The sequence below is a fragment of the Cebus imitator genome, unplaced genomic scaffold, assembly GCF_001604975.1.
Source record: "Cebus imitator isolate Cc_AM_T3 unplaced genomic scaffold, Cebus_imitator-1.0 Scaffold222, whole genome shotgun sequence".
NCBI classification, from domain to species: domain Eukaryota; kingdom Metazoa; phylum Chordata; class Mammalia; order Primates; family Cebidae; genus Cebus; species Cebus imitator.
This window is the reverse complement of record NW_016107537.1, coordinates 1829718-1846494: the sequence shown is the minus strand read 5'-3', so window position 1 is coordinate 1846494 and position 16777 is coordinate 1829718. Positions and strand designations below refer to the sequence as shown.

The 16777-nt window shown below is 41.5% G+C and overlaps 1 protein-coding gene across 1 annotated transcript in view; it reads left to right on the top strand.

The window, feature by feature from the left end:
- Nucleotides 1–16777, top strand: part of MERTK (MER proto-oncogene, tyrosine kinase) — a 137533-nt gene that overhangs the window by 76580 nt on the left and 44176 nt on the right. Inside the window, exons 7-8 of the mRNA XM_037727200.1 lie at nucleotides 1782–1965; nucleotides 9233–9384. Of these exons, the coding sequence (XP_037583128.1) occupies nucleotides 1782–1965; nucleotides 9233–9384 (336 nt within the window). The remainder of the gene's footprint in view (nucleotides 1–1781; nucleotides 1966–9232; nucleotides 9385–16777) is intronic.

Sequence of the window (16777 nt, the reverse complement as noted above, 5' to 3'; positions counted from 1 at the left end):
AAAAAAAAAAAAAAAAAAAAAAAAAAAAAATCGTGTAATAGAAAGCAACATCCATACTCTCCCTTATCCCCATACTCAGACAGAAGGTGTGCAAGGAAAGAGATGGAAGTTTTGCCCAGGACTAGATTTGTGTTGGGAATTGCCCTCTCTTGCCTATGCATACAGAGTTTTGGAGGGGGATGTGGAGAGACTGGTGGAATTCCAGAGGAAAAGATGAGGCAATAGGTTTAAAGGAGATTTGGAGCAAAGATTGCTGGATGAGGGGCACATAACCCTTTCCTATATCTCCCAATAAAAGAAAAAAAAAAAAAAGCCAAGAATCTACATTTCCTGTGTCCTTCTGGAAGTAAATTTCTGTTGGGATTAAGGGATTAAGAATAAAGGACACACTTAAATTAGCCTCAGAATGGGTGCATTGGCTCACATCTGTAATCTCAGCACTTTGGGAGACCAAGGCAGGCAGATCACTTAAGGTCAGGAGTTCAAGATGAGCCTGGCTAACATAGTGAAACCCCATCTCTATGGAAAAAAAAATTAGCCAGGCATGGTGGCAGGCACCTGTGATCCCAGCTACTTGGCAGGCTGAGGAGGGAAAATCACTTGAACTTGGGAAACGGAGGTTGCAGTGAGCCAAGACTGTGCCATTGTACTCCAGCCATACTGGAGTGGGCAGCAGAGCCATACTCTGTCTCAATAATAATAATAATAATAATAATAAAAGCCTCAAGGCAAGAGCAGTGTTCCTCAGGTTACATAATAAAAAGAATGATTAAGAAATGCTGGGCATGGTGACTCACTCCTATAATCCCAGCATTTTGGGAGGCCAAGGTGGGCGGATCACCTGAGGTCTGGCATTCGAGACCAGCCTGGACAACATGGTGAAACCCTGTCTCTACTAAAAATACAAAATTAGCCAGGAGTGGTGGGAACCTATAATCCCACCTACTCAGGAGGCTGAGGCAGAAGAATTACAATGTACTTGAACCCAGGAGGTGGAGGTTGCAGTGAGCCAAGATCATGCCACTGCACTGCAGCCTGGGTAACAGAAGCAAAACTCTGTCAGAAAGAGAGAAAGAGAGAAGGAAAGAAAGAAAGAAAGAATGAAAGAAGCGAAGAAAGAAACAAAGAAAAAGAAATAGAGAAAGAGAGAGAGAGAGGGAAAGAAAGAGAAAGAAGAAAGAAACAAAGGAAAGAATGAAAGAACAAAAGAAAGAAAGGAAAGGAAGAGAGAAAGGGAAAGAAAAAAGAGAGAGAGAGAAAGAAAGAAAGAAAGAAAGAAAGAAAGAAAGAAAGAAAGAAAGAAAGAGAGAGAGAGAGAAAGGAAGGCGCCTATTCTCTAAAAGCAGGATTTGGGAACTAATTCCTTTGAAAGACAAAATAATAAATATTTCAGGATTGGCCAGCACATATGATATCTATTATCTCTGTTGTATATTCTGTGAAGCAGCCAAAAGAAGTCAAGAATCAAAGAAGTTCTAAGAGAGGAGGAGCTTTATTTTATAGTATAATATGAAGTGTAATTATTATAATTATTTGCTCCGTTACCTGCCACAGTGAGAATTGTTATTTTAGGCATTTTCCTCAGGTGTTCACTTGTTGTCTAAGTGGCATGAGTAACACACAATGATGCTGGCGGGAAAATGTGTGTGTGCCCAGAAAGGAAGGAGGTCCTTCCCCTCAGTGTAAAGGAAGGGCCACGTGCACCGAATGCACGCATGCCCCGCGTCTGACATTCCCACCACCTTACTAACGCCCGGGCCTCATGTTTACTCTTCGTTTAGGTCAAGGAAGTTGATCCGCTGAGTAATGGCTCAGTCATGATTTTTAACACCTCTGCCTCACCACATCTCTATCAAATCAAGCAGCTGCAAGCCCTGGCTAATTACAGTATTGGTGTTTCCTGCATGAATGAAATAGGCTGGTCTGCAGTGAGCCCTTGGATTCTAGCCAGCACGACTGAAGGAGGTAATTCCTGAGGTTCAGAATGAATATTGACCCTGATGGCATGTGATTCAACAAACCCTTCCCAGTGGACTGACTGAGAGTTGAAACTTTGCTTTGTTTGGACTTTGTCTCTGGAGGAGAAAATTATTGAGGTGACTGATGAAAATGGAAATGATAGTTCCTCCATACTTTAAAAGGATTTAGTGATAAAACTTAGCCTTGTTATGTATAGGCAATCTTTTCTTTTACATAGGAAGACAATACCAGCACACTTTAAAACATGCTGTCTCACAACACGACAATCAGTACATGTTACCAATACAACAAGCAACACAGAAGCCTTTGGTGACCCCAACATGTGTGGGGAATTCTGTCCACCAACAAGCAATCAGCTCTGCAGTGGAGACCAGCTGTATGCCCTCTCATTCAAGTCTGACACTGCATGGAGATAGCTTCAGACCCCACAGGTTGAGGGCTAAATCCCCAGGCCTCTCCTCCCTGCTGTCCCCAACCCCGGCCTCTAGATGCTAATCACAAATCTGGGCCTCTGGCACTTCTGATTGACCGACTTCAAGTAGTGTTTCCCATGACCCCAGTTTTGTGTCCAATTAATTTGCTGGAACGGTTCACAGACCTTAGGGAAACCCTTTTGTTTACCAGTTTATCATAAAGGATATTATAAAGGATTTAAAAAAAAGAGAGAGAGATCCAGAGGGCACAGTATAGAGGGAAAAGGCATGGAACTTCCATACGTTCCCTGGGCACACCATCTCTAGGAACCTCCACATGTTCAGCTACCTGGAAACTCTCTGAACCTGCCCTCTTGGTTTTTTTGTCAAAGCTTCGTGACGTCAGCATTCCTTCCTCCAAGTTATGGTCAGGACCCCCTTTGTAATAAGGGTCTTATGACCCACAGTCAGAAAGATAGGGAAGATTAAGGCCAGGTGCAGTGACTCACGCCTGTAATCCCAACACTTTGAGAGGCCAAGGTGGACAGATCACAAGGTCAGGAGTTCGAGACCAGCCTGACCAACATGGTGAAACCCTGTCTCTAGTAAAAATACAAAAATTAGCCAGGTGTGGTGATGCATGCCTGTAATCCCAGCTACTCGGAAGTCTGAGGCAAGAGAATTGTTTGAACCCAGGAGGCAGAGGTTGCAGTGAGCTGACTAAAAAAAAAAAAAAAAAAAAGGATTGGGAAGATTAGAGTCCTGCACTGAGGCACGTGAAAGGAGGGCAGGAAGAGGTCAGAGATTGTTTCCTGAGGCCTGCCCCTGAGGCATAAAGCACATCATCATAGCAAAAGATTCTAACCATAGCTATGAGAGTTGTAAGCCAGAAACCATGGCAAAAACCTGTGTGTGTGTGTGTGTAGGTTATTATATACATGTACACAAACATATATAGACACATAAAATAACCCCACAAGTCCATTAAAATATAATGGACTCATTCAAATGGATAGGTTTAAGTGCATCATATTTTCTATTTGTTCTCCTTTTCTTCTTTTTCTTTATTTAAAAATATTTTATTTCTATATTCTAATATTAATATATTTATGATTCTGTTTAATTTTTTATGATTCAATTTTTAATTTTTTGTTGAGCTTACCAGCCATAGCTCTTTTTCTGTCCTTTTAGTAGTTGCTGTAGGATTCACAGTATGCATATTTAACTTAACATGGTTTACCTTCAAGTAGTTTATACCACTTCATATATATTCCATTTTCCCCTTCAGATGTTTTTGGCTCTTGTTGTCAAACATTTTATTTTAATGTATCTTAAAAACCCATGCTACATTGTTGTTATTTTTGTTCAGTCAACAATCTTTTATAGAGAGATTTATATAACCAGGAAAAACATGTTTATGCATATAGTTACCATTTCTAGTAGTCTTCATTTTTTGGTCTTTATATTTTATCTGGTATCATTCTCCTTCTTCCTGAAGAACTTTTTAAGAAATGATTTCTTATACAGTAGTGTGGATCTGGTGGTATGGTATTCAGCTCCTGTAGTGTAGGAGAAAATATTTATTTTACATTTCAAGTCTTATTTTAATTTTTAGCCTTCATTTTTGAAAGGTATTTTTACGAAGTATAGAACTGTATTCACAGTTTTAGTTTAGTTTTTTTTTCCTGTCAGTACATTAATAGAAGTTGCTCCACTGTCTTCTTGCTTGCATTGTTTCCCACATGAAATCTGTGGTCACCCTGACTTTGTTCTTCTGTATGTAATGTGTCTTTTGTCCCCATTTTCCCCCATAACTGATTTTGAGCAATTTAATTATGACATGCTTTTGTGTAATTTTATTTATATTCCTTGTATTTGGAGTTCATTGGACTTTTGGGGTCTCTGTGTTGTTTACATCAAATTTGGAAAAAAAAATTGGCCATTATTTCTTCACATATTTTTTTCTTTTTCTACCTATCCTGTCTTTTAAAGACTCCAGTTACATATATATTAGGCCATTTGAAGTTGTCTCATAACTCACGTATGATCTGTTATTATTTTCCCCTTCTTTTCTCTATGCATTTTATTTTGGATAGTTTCTATTGCTATGTCTTCAAATTCACTCATCTTTTTTGGTGCAGTATCTAATCTGACTTTAGTCCTATCCAGTTTATATTTCATCTCATACACTAATTTTTATCTCTTTTTGACATTTTAATGTCTAAGTTTTGGTCCATCCAGAATGCAGTTATAATTACTTTTCTTTTCCTTTCTTTTTTATTTTCCTTTTTTGAGACAGAGTCTCATTCTGTTTCATAAGCTTGAGTGCAGTGCCAATCATAGCTCACTGCAGTCTTGAACTCCTGGGCTTAAGCAATCCTCCTGCCTTCACCTTCTGAGTAGCTGGTACTAAAGGCTTATGCCACCACACCCAACTAATTTTGGTACTTCTTTTGGTTGTTGTTGGTGGTTTGTTTTTGTTTATTTGGTAGAAAAAGGGTCTCACTATTTTGCCCAGGCTGGTCTCAACCTTCTGACCTCAAATGATCTTCCCACCTCAGCCTCCCAAAATGTGGGATTACAGGCATGAGCCACCACACCCAGCCTTTTCATAACTGTTTCAGTGTCTTTTGTTGCTCTCCTAACATCTATGTTATTTGTGGGTGGTTTCAACTGATTCATTTATGGTCCACTCTAGATAGTATTTTTCAGGTTCTTTGCATGCCTGATAATCTTTGATTGGATTACAGACATTGAGAATTTTATAGTGTTGGATATTAGATATTCTTGTATTTCTACAAGTAGTGAGCTTTGTTTTGAGACACAGTTAAGCTAGTGGGAAAGTTTAATCCTGGAGGGTCTTGCTTTTAAGATTCGTTAGGCAGAACCCCAGCAGAGCTCAGTTTAAGGTAAATTATTACCCACTGCTGAGATAAGACTATGCAGTGTTTCTTGAATCATTAGACTTTCCAGTCTGATTGATGAGAACAAGTACTATTCTTGCCATGTGTGAGGCCTGGGTACCATTAAATTGTTTCATGTAGTTTTTTTCCTATTTTCCTTTAGAGTTATCATAAAGTTTCTGGTGCCTTCTCCTGGGTATTTGCCCTTCTTAGTTTATGCCCTTACTTTCATGGAGCATATTCTCAATTAGCTTCCACAGAACCTATACATAAAAAGTAAAGATTGTGGGATCTTGCATGTCCTTGTGTAGTACTGGCTTAGTCATTTTTCCAAATATAGAATTTTAGGTTGAAAATTACTTTCCCTCAGATGTTTAAAGGTATTTTTGTATCATTTTTTAGCTTCATGGGTTCCTATGAAAAATTCTGGTAAGCTTTCTGTATGAAGTGCTTTTCAGTTTTAGTTTTTAGAATATCTTTTCTCTTTAATACTGGTTCTGTGATAAGCTGTGATGTGCAATTTGTTTTGGTCATTATCATGGGTATTCAGTGGCCCCTTTTACCTGGAAATGCAAGTCCTTTGGTCCTTATACTTTTTCCCCCCTTTGGAAATGTTCCACTCTGTTTTTTCCAGAAATTGTGTTAGACAATTATTAATTAGACCTCTTTGATTGCTTCCTCAATTTTCTTTTTTCAAATTGGCCTATTTTCTTTCCCTTTTTATTCTACCTTCTTGGAGATGTACTTGATTAATCTTCCAATTCTTCTATCAAGTATTTTATTTTACTTATTGTGTTGCTAATTTCAAGTTTTTTTCATTGACAATTTTTTCTGGTTCAATCATGAGAGCCTTTTCTGGATATCTCATTTTTAAAATTTGTTTATTTGTCTTTAGTTTTCTCTAGTTACCTACAGTGGCTTAGTCTCCTCTAAGCACTCTGTTCTGTGTGGTTTTTTGGTCCCTGACATTCAGGAGGGAGGCTTCCCTAGACCTCTGCCAATTTCTGCTGTCTGCTCCAATGGAAGAGTGAAGAATCATTGATTTGATTGGAACTCTGTGAGTGTGGGCAGAGTTTGTAGGCATCACTATCAGGTGAATGGGCAGTGATGTAAGTATTTTGATCCAGATACCCCTAAGTGTCAAAATTGGTTCCTTTCCTCTGTAGCCACTCACTTCCTCTAGAAAAGAAGTCTTCTGCCCCAGGAATTAAACATGGCTGCTGATGTTCTAGCCACCAAGCAGGGGAGGAGGGGAAGGTAGAGTCCTTGTCATTTAGCATACAAACTTTCATTTATTTCCTCAGTTTTCAGCCTGGTTCCTTATTATGCTTCCATTCTATAGGTGCCCTAACTTTAGTGGCTTTTTGCTTCAGAAAATAATTCACCCTGTCTTCTGTTAGATATTTGACGGCATATTTGCCAGGTGTGTAGGGATGGAGAAGACAGACTTTGAGGAGCAACTGTTTCTTAATCAGACTTCCAATCAATCTTTCCAGTTTAGTCCCCGTTTTACTACCTGGGTCCACAGCTTCTGAGCTGCTCTGTGGTTCTCTGGGGGAACACTGGCTTGCTGAGTCAATTACACCTTCTTCGTCTCTTTTTCAGCTTTCAAATATGTGTTGAAATCTCTCTCCTACTTTGCCTTCTGAGTTTATATCTTTTTTAATTCTTTATTGTCATCATAGAGGGGTTTTGGGAGGAGGCAGACATACAGACATATTGTGTTGGCCATATTTATCCTCAAATTCTACAACAGGTTTGAAAGTGTGTGACTGATTTCATAGGCAGCTTTAGCTGTATGACATTTTCTTAGCTGAAATTCGTGTTAACGTTATGATTCCTGTTTCTGGAATCAGCAGAGACAAAGAGGATTATGGTATCCTTTTGTTTTCCTTTCACACATATCTGATATATATATATATATATATATATATATATATATATATATATAATTTAACCTCCCCTAATTACAACTACAGGCAACAGTTTGGTGTATATTATTCCACTTGTTTTTATTCTTTCTAGGTGTAGAAGATTTATTTTTTAATTTCAAAAATGGATCTATACATACCTTTTACAATCTGATTTTTCCCCTATTGGATATTTTTTATATCAAAACACGTATTAACTAACTCTTTCCAGTGGGTGGGTTGTAAGTATTCCACTGGAAAATGTATCAAAATTTGTATTATTATTATTTGAGACAAAGTCTCACACTGTTGCCCAGGCTACAGTGCAGGGACATGATCTCAGCTCACTGCAACCTCCACCTCCCAGGTTTTATCATCATTATTGACTGGGCATTACATTTATTTCTATTTGTCACTATTATGCTGCAATGAATATAAAACCATCTACAGATTAAATTCCTGGAAATAAAATACTTGGTCAGAGAGCATATTATTTTCAATTTTAATGGATGTAGTTAAATTCCTCTCTCCCAAAAAGACTATAGTAATGATCTTGACTTGTTTCCCAAATTATTTTATACACATACATACATGTGCTCTCTCTCTCTCTCTCTCTCTCTCACACACACACACACACACACACACACACACACGGACCTTGTTTTGTTTTGTTTTGTTTTGTTTGTGATGGAGTCTCACTCTGTCACCAGGCTGGAGTGCAGTGGTGCAATCTCAGCTCACTGCAGCCTCTGTCTCCTGGATTCAAGCAGTTATCCTGCCTCAGCCTCATGAGTAGCTGGGATTACAGGTACCCACCACTATGCCCAGCTAATTTTTGTATTTTTAGTCGAGACAGGGTTTCACCATGTTAGGCTAGTCTCAGACTCGTGACCTCAACACACGCACTTTTTAAATGTGTTAACAGATTAGCTCTAGCTCTGTTCAGACCGTCAGTAACTTGCCTCTAGACTTTACTATGGTGGCTGCATTCTGAACTCAGCAGTGTTTCCTACCTTGTACATCTCAAATGCCACCAAGCTGATCTCCGGCCTGCTGTTGACTTTCTGCCCCACAGGTTTGTGCTGGAGAACATTGTTCAAGTTGTGTCTGCTGCGCTTCCCCAGAGTCCAGAGCACCACCCACCCTGCCTGCTTCCCTGCCTTCCTCTTCTTTGCTATTTTACTTTAGGTGCTCATGAAATTTCCTTTTTTTTCTTATTTTTTGAGATGGGGTCTTGCCCTGTGGCCCAGGCTAGAGTGCAGTGGTGGAATCACGGCTCACTGCAGCCTTGACTTCCCAGGCTCAAGTGATCTTGCCTCAGCTTCCCAAGTAGCTGGCACTACAGACCAGTGCCATCACACTCAGGTAATTTTTTGTTTTTAGTGGAGATGGAGGTCTCACTGTATTGCCCTGGCTGATCTCAATCTCCTGGCCTCAAGTGATTCTCTCCTCTGGCCTCCCAAAGTGCTGGGATTATAGGCATGAGCCACCATACCTAGCTAACATTTTCTCTCTCTTTCCTTCCTTCCTTCCTTCCTTCCTTCCTTCCTTCCTTCCTTCCTTCCTTCCTTCCATCCTTCCTTCTTTCCTTGCTTGCATGCTTGCTTGCTTGCTTTTTCTGCCCAGGCTGAGGTACAGTGGCATGATCACGTCTCACTGTAGCCTCAACCTCCTGGGCTCAAGGAATCCTCCTGCCTCTGTCTCCCGAGGGACTGGAGCTACAGATGTGCACCAAGCAGTTAGCTATTTTTTGTTTATTTTGTAGAAAGGATCTTACTATGTTCTAGCTGACACTTTCAACTTAAGAAGTGAATTTCTAGGCTTCAGTAACCTAAAAGGGCTTACTTGTTAAAACTCATGTGATATCTCAGTGAAAACCTTAGTTTAAAAGGTGAAAATCTGCTATAAGTCTTGGTCTCATTTGAGTGCTTTTCATAGAGCATTTGAAAACCAAACACTTGAAAACCATGTTGAGAATGCTTTTCTTTGTGCTTTTCTTCATTCTTCTCTCCTTTTTCTTTTGTAGCCCCATCAGTAGCACCTTTAAACGTCACTGTGTTTCTGAATGTATCTAGTGATAATGTGGACATCAGATGGATGAAGCCTCCAACTAAGCGGCAGGATGGGGAACTGGTGGGCTACCGGATATCCCACGTGTGGCAGAGTAGAGGGACTTCCGTAAGTCTAAACCCTAAAAGAGCATGATTAATCATCCCCTTTCGACTTGCTGGTTTATTTCAGATTTAGAAGCTTTCATTTGGTTGTGAAAAGACCTGATGTGACTGAGTTAGGCAAGGCAGGCAACTTTCAGGGGAACATAAAGGATATAGTAAATATTAGAGGTGACTGAATAGTTACAAAATTCTAAGGAGTCTTGTGGGACTTTCCTCACTCTCTCATTCATTTATTCATTCATTTACTTATTCAGGCGATAGATATAGAACTCACCTCTGTTATCACCTGACTTTTGCCCTCAGGGAATTTAGGCTCTTAGAGAAAAACAGTGTGGACTACCCAGATAATTGTAGCATTAGGTCAGGGAGCTACAGGGCTTAGCAGTCTAGCAATTCATGGCCTTTTAGAAATTTCATGGGATTTTGCAGAAGAAGATCAGGGAATAACCTCATCCTCATAGAGAATGGCAAGAGGTAAGCAGACACCAAAGGAAGTGACTAGGCAAGCTCACTGGCCAGCCTGGCACAGCTGCAGACAAGCCGAAATTAGACACGAGACTTACTGGATCAGGACATGCAGTCCGTCACTGCATAGCACACAACCAGGTGTATCAGCCAGGTGACAGGTTCCCTGCCCCACCAAGTCCCATTGGGCAATGTGATATACCCACTTGGTGGATTGTGCAGCTGAAGGTACGAGGGTCAAGGGCTCAGCACCCTGTGTAGTGAGCAGCAAACAAGCTGATCCTCTGTGCAGTTCCACAGTTGTCATGCTGTGGCCACCTTGACCTACTTCTCTGTCCATGTGACCAGCCCCAGCATGGCTCAGGGTTGCAGACGGTTAGGCCTTGCATGCACAAAGATGCCTGGAGCCTGTGGCAGACTGCCTCTCCCAGCAAAGGTGGTGCTGGAATTGGGCTTGTGTGATAGTCAAGGTTCTTTAGAGAAACAGCTAATTGAACACGTATGTATAGAAGGAGATTTATGATGAGGAATTGACTCATGCAATTACAGAGGTAATTGAGAAGTTTCACGATCTGCCGTCTGCAAGCTGGAGACCCAGGAGCCAGTGGTGTAATTCAGTCCAAGTCTGAAGGCCTGAGAACAGGGGCAGTGGTGTAGATCTCAGTCCAAGGATAGGAGAAGACCGATGTCTCAGCTTAAGCATTCGGGCAGAAGAAAAGGGGAGAATTCCTCCTTTCTTCACCTTTTGTTCTTTTCAGGCCCTCAAAGGATTGGATGAGGCCCAGCCACACTGGAGAGGGCAGTCTGCATTAGTGAGTCCCCCGATCAAATAATAATCTCACTGTAAACACCTTCACAGACACACCCAGAAATCATGTTCAGCCACATAGCTGGGCACTCTGTCACCCAGTCAAGTTGACATACAATATTAACCATCCCAGCTTAGGGTAATTTTGACAGATGAAGTTTAAGGAGTCTCAGATGAGAAAAGATAAAATGAGAGAAGGCAAAATATGGCAGCTTTAAGTTCTGACTCACTTGAAGGCCTGGAACATGACCCTTTTGTGAGAGCAAGGTGTGAGATGAAGCTGGATTGGGAGTTCTGACCTTAAAATGCAGGGCCCTGAAAGTGAGACTGAGGCAGGTAGAAATTGGTCGATAGCAGGGGGGGCCAATGACAAGGTTGAGCTCAGGAGCACCACTTGTGACTTACAGATTATGAAGATGGCCTAGATGATTCTTTTATGAATAATTACATTGAGTTTGCTGACATAAGAAACCTTCCAACCTTCCTTCTTTCCACCAGAGCATACTTGCTGAGCACATTCCACTCTGGTCTTCCAAGACTGAGCAGGGAACTCAGCAGCAGGCTCCTGCCAGCTCTAGAGGTTTTCTTGCTCCCTGAAAGTGTGTATCAGAATTGTTGGCAATGTTTATTTGCAATACCAGTGTGTACTCAGAACTGGGTAGGTGTATGGTGGGGGAGCATCAATATGTCGGGTAATTCCTGCCTTATAATCAATCTAAAGCTGGCAAGATCCTTTAGATCCTTGCTAAAGCTGGCAAGTTCAGCGAGGACTCTTTAGTGTAAGTACTGGTTTCATTTCACAGTGGCAAACAAAAGGCAAAGGGAATCTACATGTGAAACAAAGGCTCCCTCCCTAACTACCAGCTAGTGCCCTTCCAATGACTCTGTTAGGCATGACTCCAGTCAAACCCAAGGGACATTTGATTTTGATTTCTCTGAAGCCTAAAGACCACTGCTGTGATAGGAACCTTGGACCCAGTACAGCAGCAGGAAAGGCAGCTGGGTAATGATGCCTGGGTGTGGTTAGGTGGGCAGTTTCCAGACAGGTTCTCTTCCCAGCTGGGAAAGAAAGAGAGTGGGATAATGCTGCCTCCTTTTGTGACACAGAACATCCATGGAAGGGCAGATGCACTAGTTTCATTATCAAGTCTGTCTCTTCTTTACCATGATCATGGAAAACATGCTTCTTCTGTGTTGCCATATTCCTGATCAATCTAACCCTAGTGACAAATTGTATTAGTCTGTTCTACACTGCTAATAAAGACATACCTGAGACTAGGTAATTATAAAGAACAAGAGGTTTAATGGACTCACAGTTCACATGGCTAGGGAGGCCTCACAATCATGGCAGAAGGCAAAAGAGGAGCAAAGGCACGTCTTACGTAGTGGCAAGCAAGAGAGTGTGTGCAGGGGAAGTCCCCTTTATAAAACTTAGGATCTCATGAGACTATTCACTATCAAGAGAACGGCACAGGAAAAACCCACCCTGTGACTCAATTACCTCCCACGGCTTGTGGGGATTATGGAGCTACAATTCAACATGAGGTATGGGTGGGGACATAGCCAAACCATATCATAGATCCAAATTTTAGCTTCTTTGTGGCATCTATATGGAGCATCACATGAAAGTAATCCCCTTGCATGATAGATGAACAGGGTGAATGGGTGAGCAGGTGCACTCATCGAAGATGCCCAAGTTTTGTTTTAATCATTTTTAGCCACATATCCAGCATTTATCAAAATTGCCATTTTCTGAAAGGATACTTGAAATTTATTTATTTTGGTTTCCCTGCCTGAGTTTACCTATCAGGAAGCAGACTGTTAGAAGCACTATGTGATAGAAGTAGAGAAAAAGAAGGCTTAGAAGTCCACATTGTTCTGCCTCATAGTAAATGATCATGGTATTAATTGTGGTAGTAGCAATCTTGCTTAAAAGTCACAGCCACGAGAGAAGCAGCCTTTCCTTTTGTCTTTTGTCCCACGGCATTTGTGCAAGGTGCCTCTGGATCAACTGCCTGCCTCCATTGGCTGAGTCACTGGAATCAAATGCCTCTTTGAGGGAAAGGCTTTTGTTCACAATGCTGAATGCTTGGTATAGCTATACTAAGCATAAAGGTTCAGTAGGAATTTTATCTTACTCCAGGTGGCAGAAAATAGGGATTACCAGCAGATACTTGAGCTGTCTAAAAACAAGCCAGTTTGTTTAAAAAACTGCAGGTCATCCTTTCTCCTTCTACTTCTGACATGGTTGAAAGCTGCTTTCCTGAAGGGGTCTCTTGAGCTGAGGCATACTGAAGGGCAGCAATGATGAAAACCTTATGAATGACTCTGGCTGGAGAGCCTCGTGCACTAAATGCCCTTAGCACTCAGCGAGGCTGCGCATTCTCATTGCCCTTTGTTCAGAACGGTCCCCTCTGTGGAGAGAACAGAACAGCCACAGTTAGGGCTGTGACCTTTCTAGTCACTTACCTCCTTGGGGATGCCAGATCATCCCAGTGACGTCATTTATTGTGCTTTACGCTATACTTTATGCATCATGACAGTCTTGCAACACAAAGACACAGTGGTTCACTTTACTCTGGAAAACATTCTCTGTTGCAGTTAAGTTTCAAGCTAATGATCCAGAACTAGGGGCAAATAAGAACACGGAAGAAAGGCGGACCCTGGGAGGCCCCTGAAACCCACACCCAAAAGGAAGTTTGAGATGATCTTGGCATCTGTCACTTCAATTTCCTTGAATTTCCTTGATCTCAGATGGGCAAAGCTTAGACACAACCTCGTCTCTCAAAATTATCCTTTCATTTTCAGTTTTTGAAAACTGATACTAAAGCTACTTCCTTATGCAGGACAGAGGAGTTGGATGTTATTGAAAGATATTTCTCACATAACTGTAATTAAGGGTGGGGTTTTTTTGTGCGCATGCAATTTCAGAACTTTCTTGTCAGTCGTTTTTGCTTGGCTTATTGCAGTTACACTGAAGACAGGTTTGTACCTTTGCGTTCCTACAATGGTCATGTCACTTTCAGACTAAGAATCTTTTGGTCTTTACTGTGTGACTATTTATTTTATCTCAATGATGATATCTATGTTTTTTTGTCTATTTTTCTTGCTATTCCTTGCCTTCCAAATCAGAGCTTAAAACCCAAAGATAAAGAGCAAATACGATCTGTTCTCTTTGATGTTGAAGGCAGGTCTTAATCATCTTCATACTATCTGAACACAGGGCCTTGACCTTGCTTTGTAGGCATTTATGGCACTATAGACTTGACTTGTGGGCCCAGCTACACCATCTAAACCAGCTGGAGAATTTCTCTCTGTGAATGGGACAGTCTTTTATTAAGTGTGGACTAGTATTTCCCACCTCACCCCCATTCCCATAAAGTGTCAGTGGATCTTCCATGAAAAAAGAATTCAGTGAGTAAATAGAGTTATAAAATATTGCATATTATACCACCTTGAAGGCCTACCATGTATACTGGCAAGTTCAAGGCTCTTTGAAGTTCAACAGATAATAAATCTGTTTAACTTTGACACAGAATTGCCTAAACATTAGGCAGAGACACATTTTTTATGTGTGGTTTTTATGGAGCTCATTGCTTTGGGTTTATTGCTCTGATGCTGGTTTACTCTTTGTTTTCAAAGGGTATAGATCTTAGAAGGAAGTCTCATAGCAGAGATTATTATAGCCTTGAGACAGCATGATACGTAGAACAAACTCCTTTCTTTTTTTTTTTTTTGAGTCAGTGAGCGCAATCTCAGCTTACCGCAACATCTGCCTCCCAGAGAACCAACTTCTTTAAAGACTCAGGGAAGCTTCTGTGTACTTGGCCCGAGACCTCGGCTTCCTAACAAGCTCCCCTAATGAGCAGGGCTATGTGCCTGGCTGTTGGCATGTGCCCAGCACCTCTTCCTTTCTTCATTTCTCCTTCTTTCTCACTGTCAAAGAAGAACAGAGCATTTGAACTGGTGCTATCTTAAAGTATGAGGAATAGGCAAGGTTCTCATGGCCAGCCAGGGATCTGAACCGCTTCTTAAACCCAGGGATTGATCAAATAGGGTACATTTCACCTGGAGGAGAAACTTACCATGGAGGTAAACTCCATGAATGATCACATAAGCTTCTTGGTTTGGGGAACTAGACAGCCTTGATGATTTTTTCTAATGCACCAAGACTTAAAAGATACCACAAGGTCAATTCTATAAGAAGGCTTTGTATTTATTTATAGGGAAAGAAGACCCAACTGTAGCACCACCTTGAACATGATATAAGGATAATCATAGCCACCACTGATTACTTGCAGCATGCCAGATCATATACTGTGTTTTACATAAAGGAACTCATTTAACCCTTATAAAAAACACTGTGAGGCCAGGCGTGGTAGATCACACCTATAATCTCAGCACTTTGGAAGGCTGAGATGGGCAGATCACCTGAGGTCAGGAGTTCAAGACCAGCCTGACCAACCAATGGTGAAACCCCATCTCTACTAAAACACAAAAATTAGTCAGGCATGGTGGCAGGTGCCTGTAGTCCCAGCTACTCGAGAGGAGGAGGCAGAAGAATTGCTTGAATACGGGAGGCAGAGGTTGCAGTGAGCCGAGATGGCGCCACTGCACTCCAGCCTAGGGAACAGAGCGAGACTCTGTCTCAAAAAACACTGTGAGCCGGGCACGGTGGCTCACACCTGTAATCCCAGCACTTTGGGAGGCCAAGGCAGGTGGATCACGAGGTCAAGAGATCGAGACCATCCTGGTCAACATGGTGAAACCCCGTCTCTACTAAAAATACAAAACATTAGCTGGCATGGTGGCGCGTGCCTGTAATCCCAGCTACTCAGGAGGTTGAGGCAGGAGAATTGCCTGAACCCAGGAGGTAGAGGTTGCGGTGAGTCGAGATCACGCCATTGCACTCCAGCCTGGGTAACAAGAGTGAAACTCTGTCTCAAAAAAAAACACTGTGAGAAAGACAACATGCTCAATTTTCAGTTGAGGAAACTAAAGCTCAGGGATACTGGGTAACAGGCACAGAGTCACAAAGCTTAAACTAAAAACCGGAGTCCGACTGATTCCAAAACCAAGTGCTTTTTAGAACCCTCCTACACTTTCCCAGGTGCCCTTGGCTTTCTTCATAATACAGTCTCTTATTCAGATTCCACAATATGGCCTCTCCACAGAAAGAAGGAAGAAAAGAACATGTTTTGAAGAGTTAGATGTGAGAGTTTCGTGTTGGCACCTGTGAATTTGAAACCCCTTTGAATAAGTCACCTTTGTTGTCATGAGACAGAAAAATAGGCCATACTCTTAAATACAGTTATGAGTTATAGGGTTGTGAATTCTTATAGAGTAATTGGGGATATTTAGGTTTGAGCATTGAAAACAAGTACCACTGCAATTGTCCTGCCTGACTCTAAGGCTACACATAAGATAAAAAACAGATTTACTTTCCAAAGATGTGTTATTACTTTCCTGACTATCAAGATCCACTCTCTTATGTTATATGTAAGTAAAGTTACAATCAAGTGCCATATTATAAATCTGATTTTATTACCAGGAAATGCTCTCAGATGTTAAAGTCCCTGAGGCTATGAACCTGGTGTTGGTGAAAAATGAAAAGCTCACTCAATGAGAAATATGCAGTTGGCCCATGGCATGCATCCCATGACCAGACCACCTCATGCCAGGGAAATGGCCCCACCTTCTGTGATCTGTACCCTGACAGCACCAGAGATAATACACATGGGGTAGCTCCTGCGTGCATCTGATTTTAATGGCTTTCTCTGACAACTTTAAAAATCAGACTTAAATATTTGGGGATATGAATTGGGGCACACCGTTCTTTTCATACTTGGCACCAAAACAGTAGGGATAAATTACATCTATTTTCTGGCTGGTCGTGGTGGCTCACGCTTGTAATCCCAGCACTTTGGGAGGCTGAGGTGGGTGGATCACCTAGGCCAGGGGTTTGAGACCTGGCCAACATGGTGAAACTCCTTCTCTACTAAAAATACAAAAAATTAGCCAGGTGTGGTAGTGCATGCCTGTAGTCCCAGCTACTTGAGAGGCTGAGGCAGGAGAATTGCTTGAACCCGGAAGACAGAGGTTGCAGTGAGCCAAGATTGTGCCA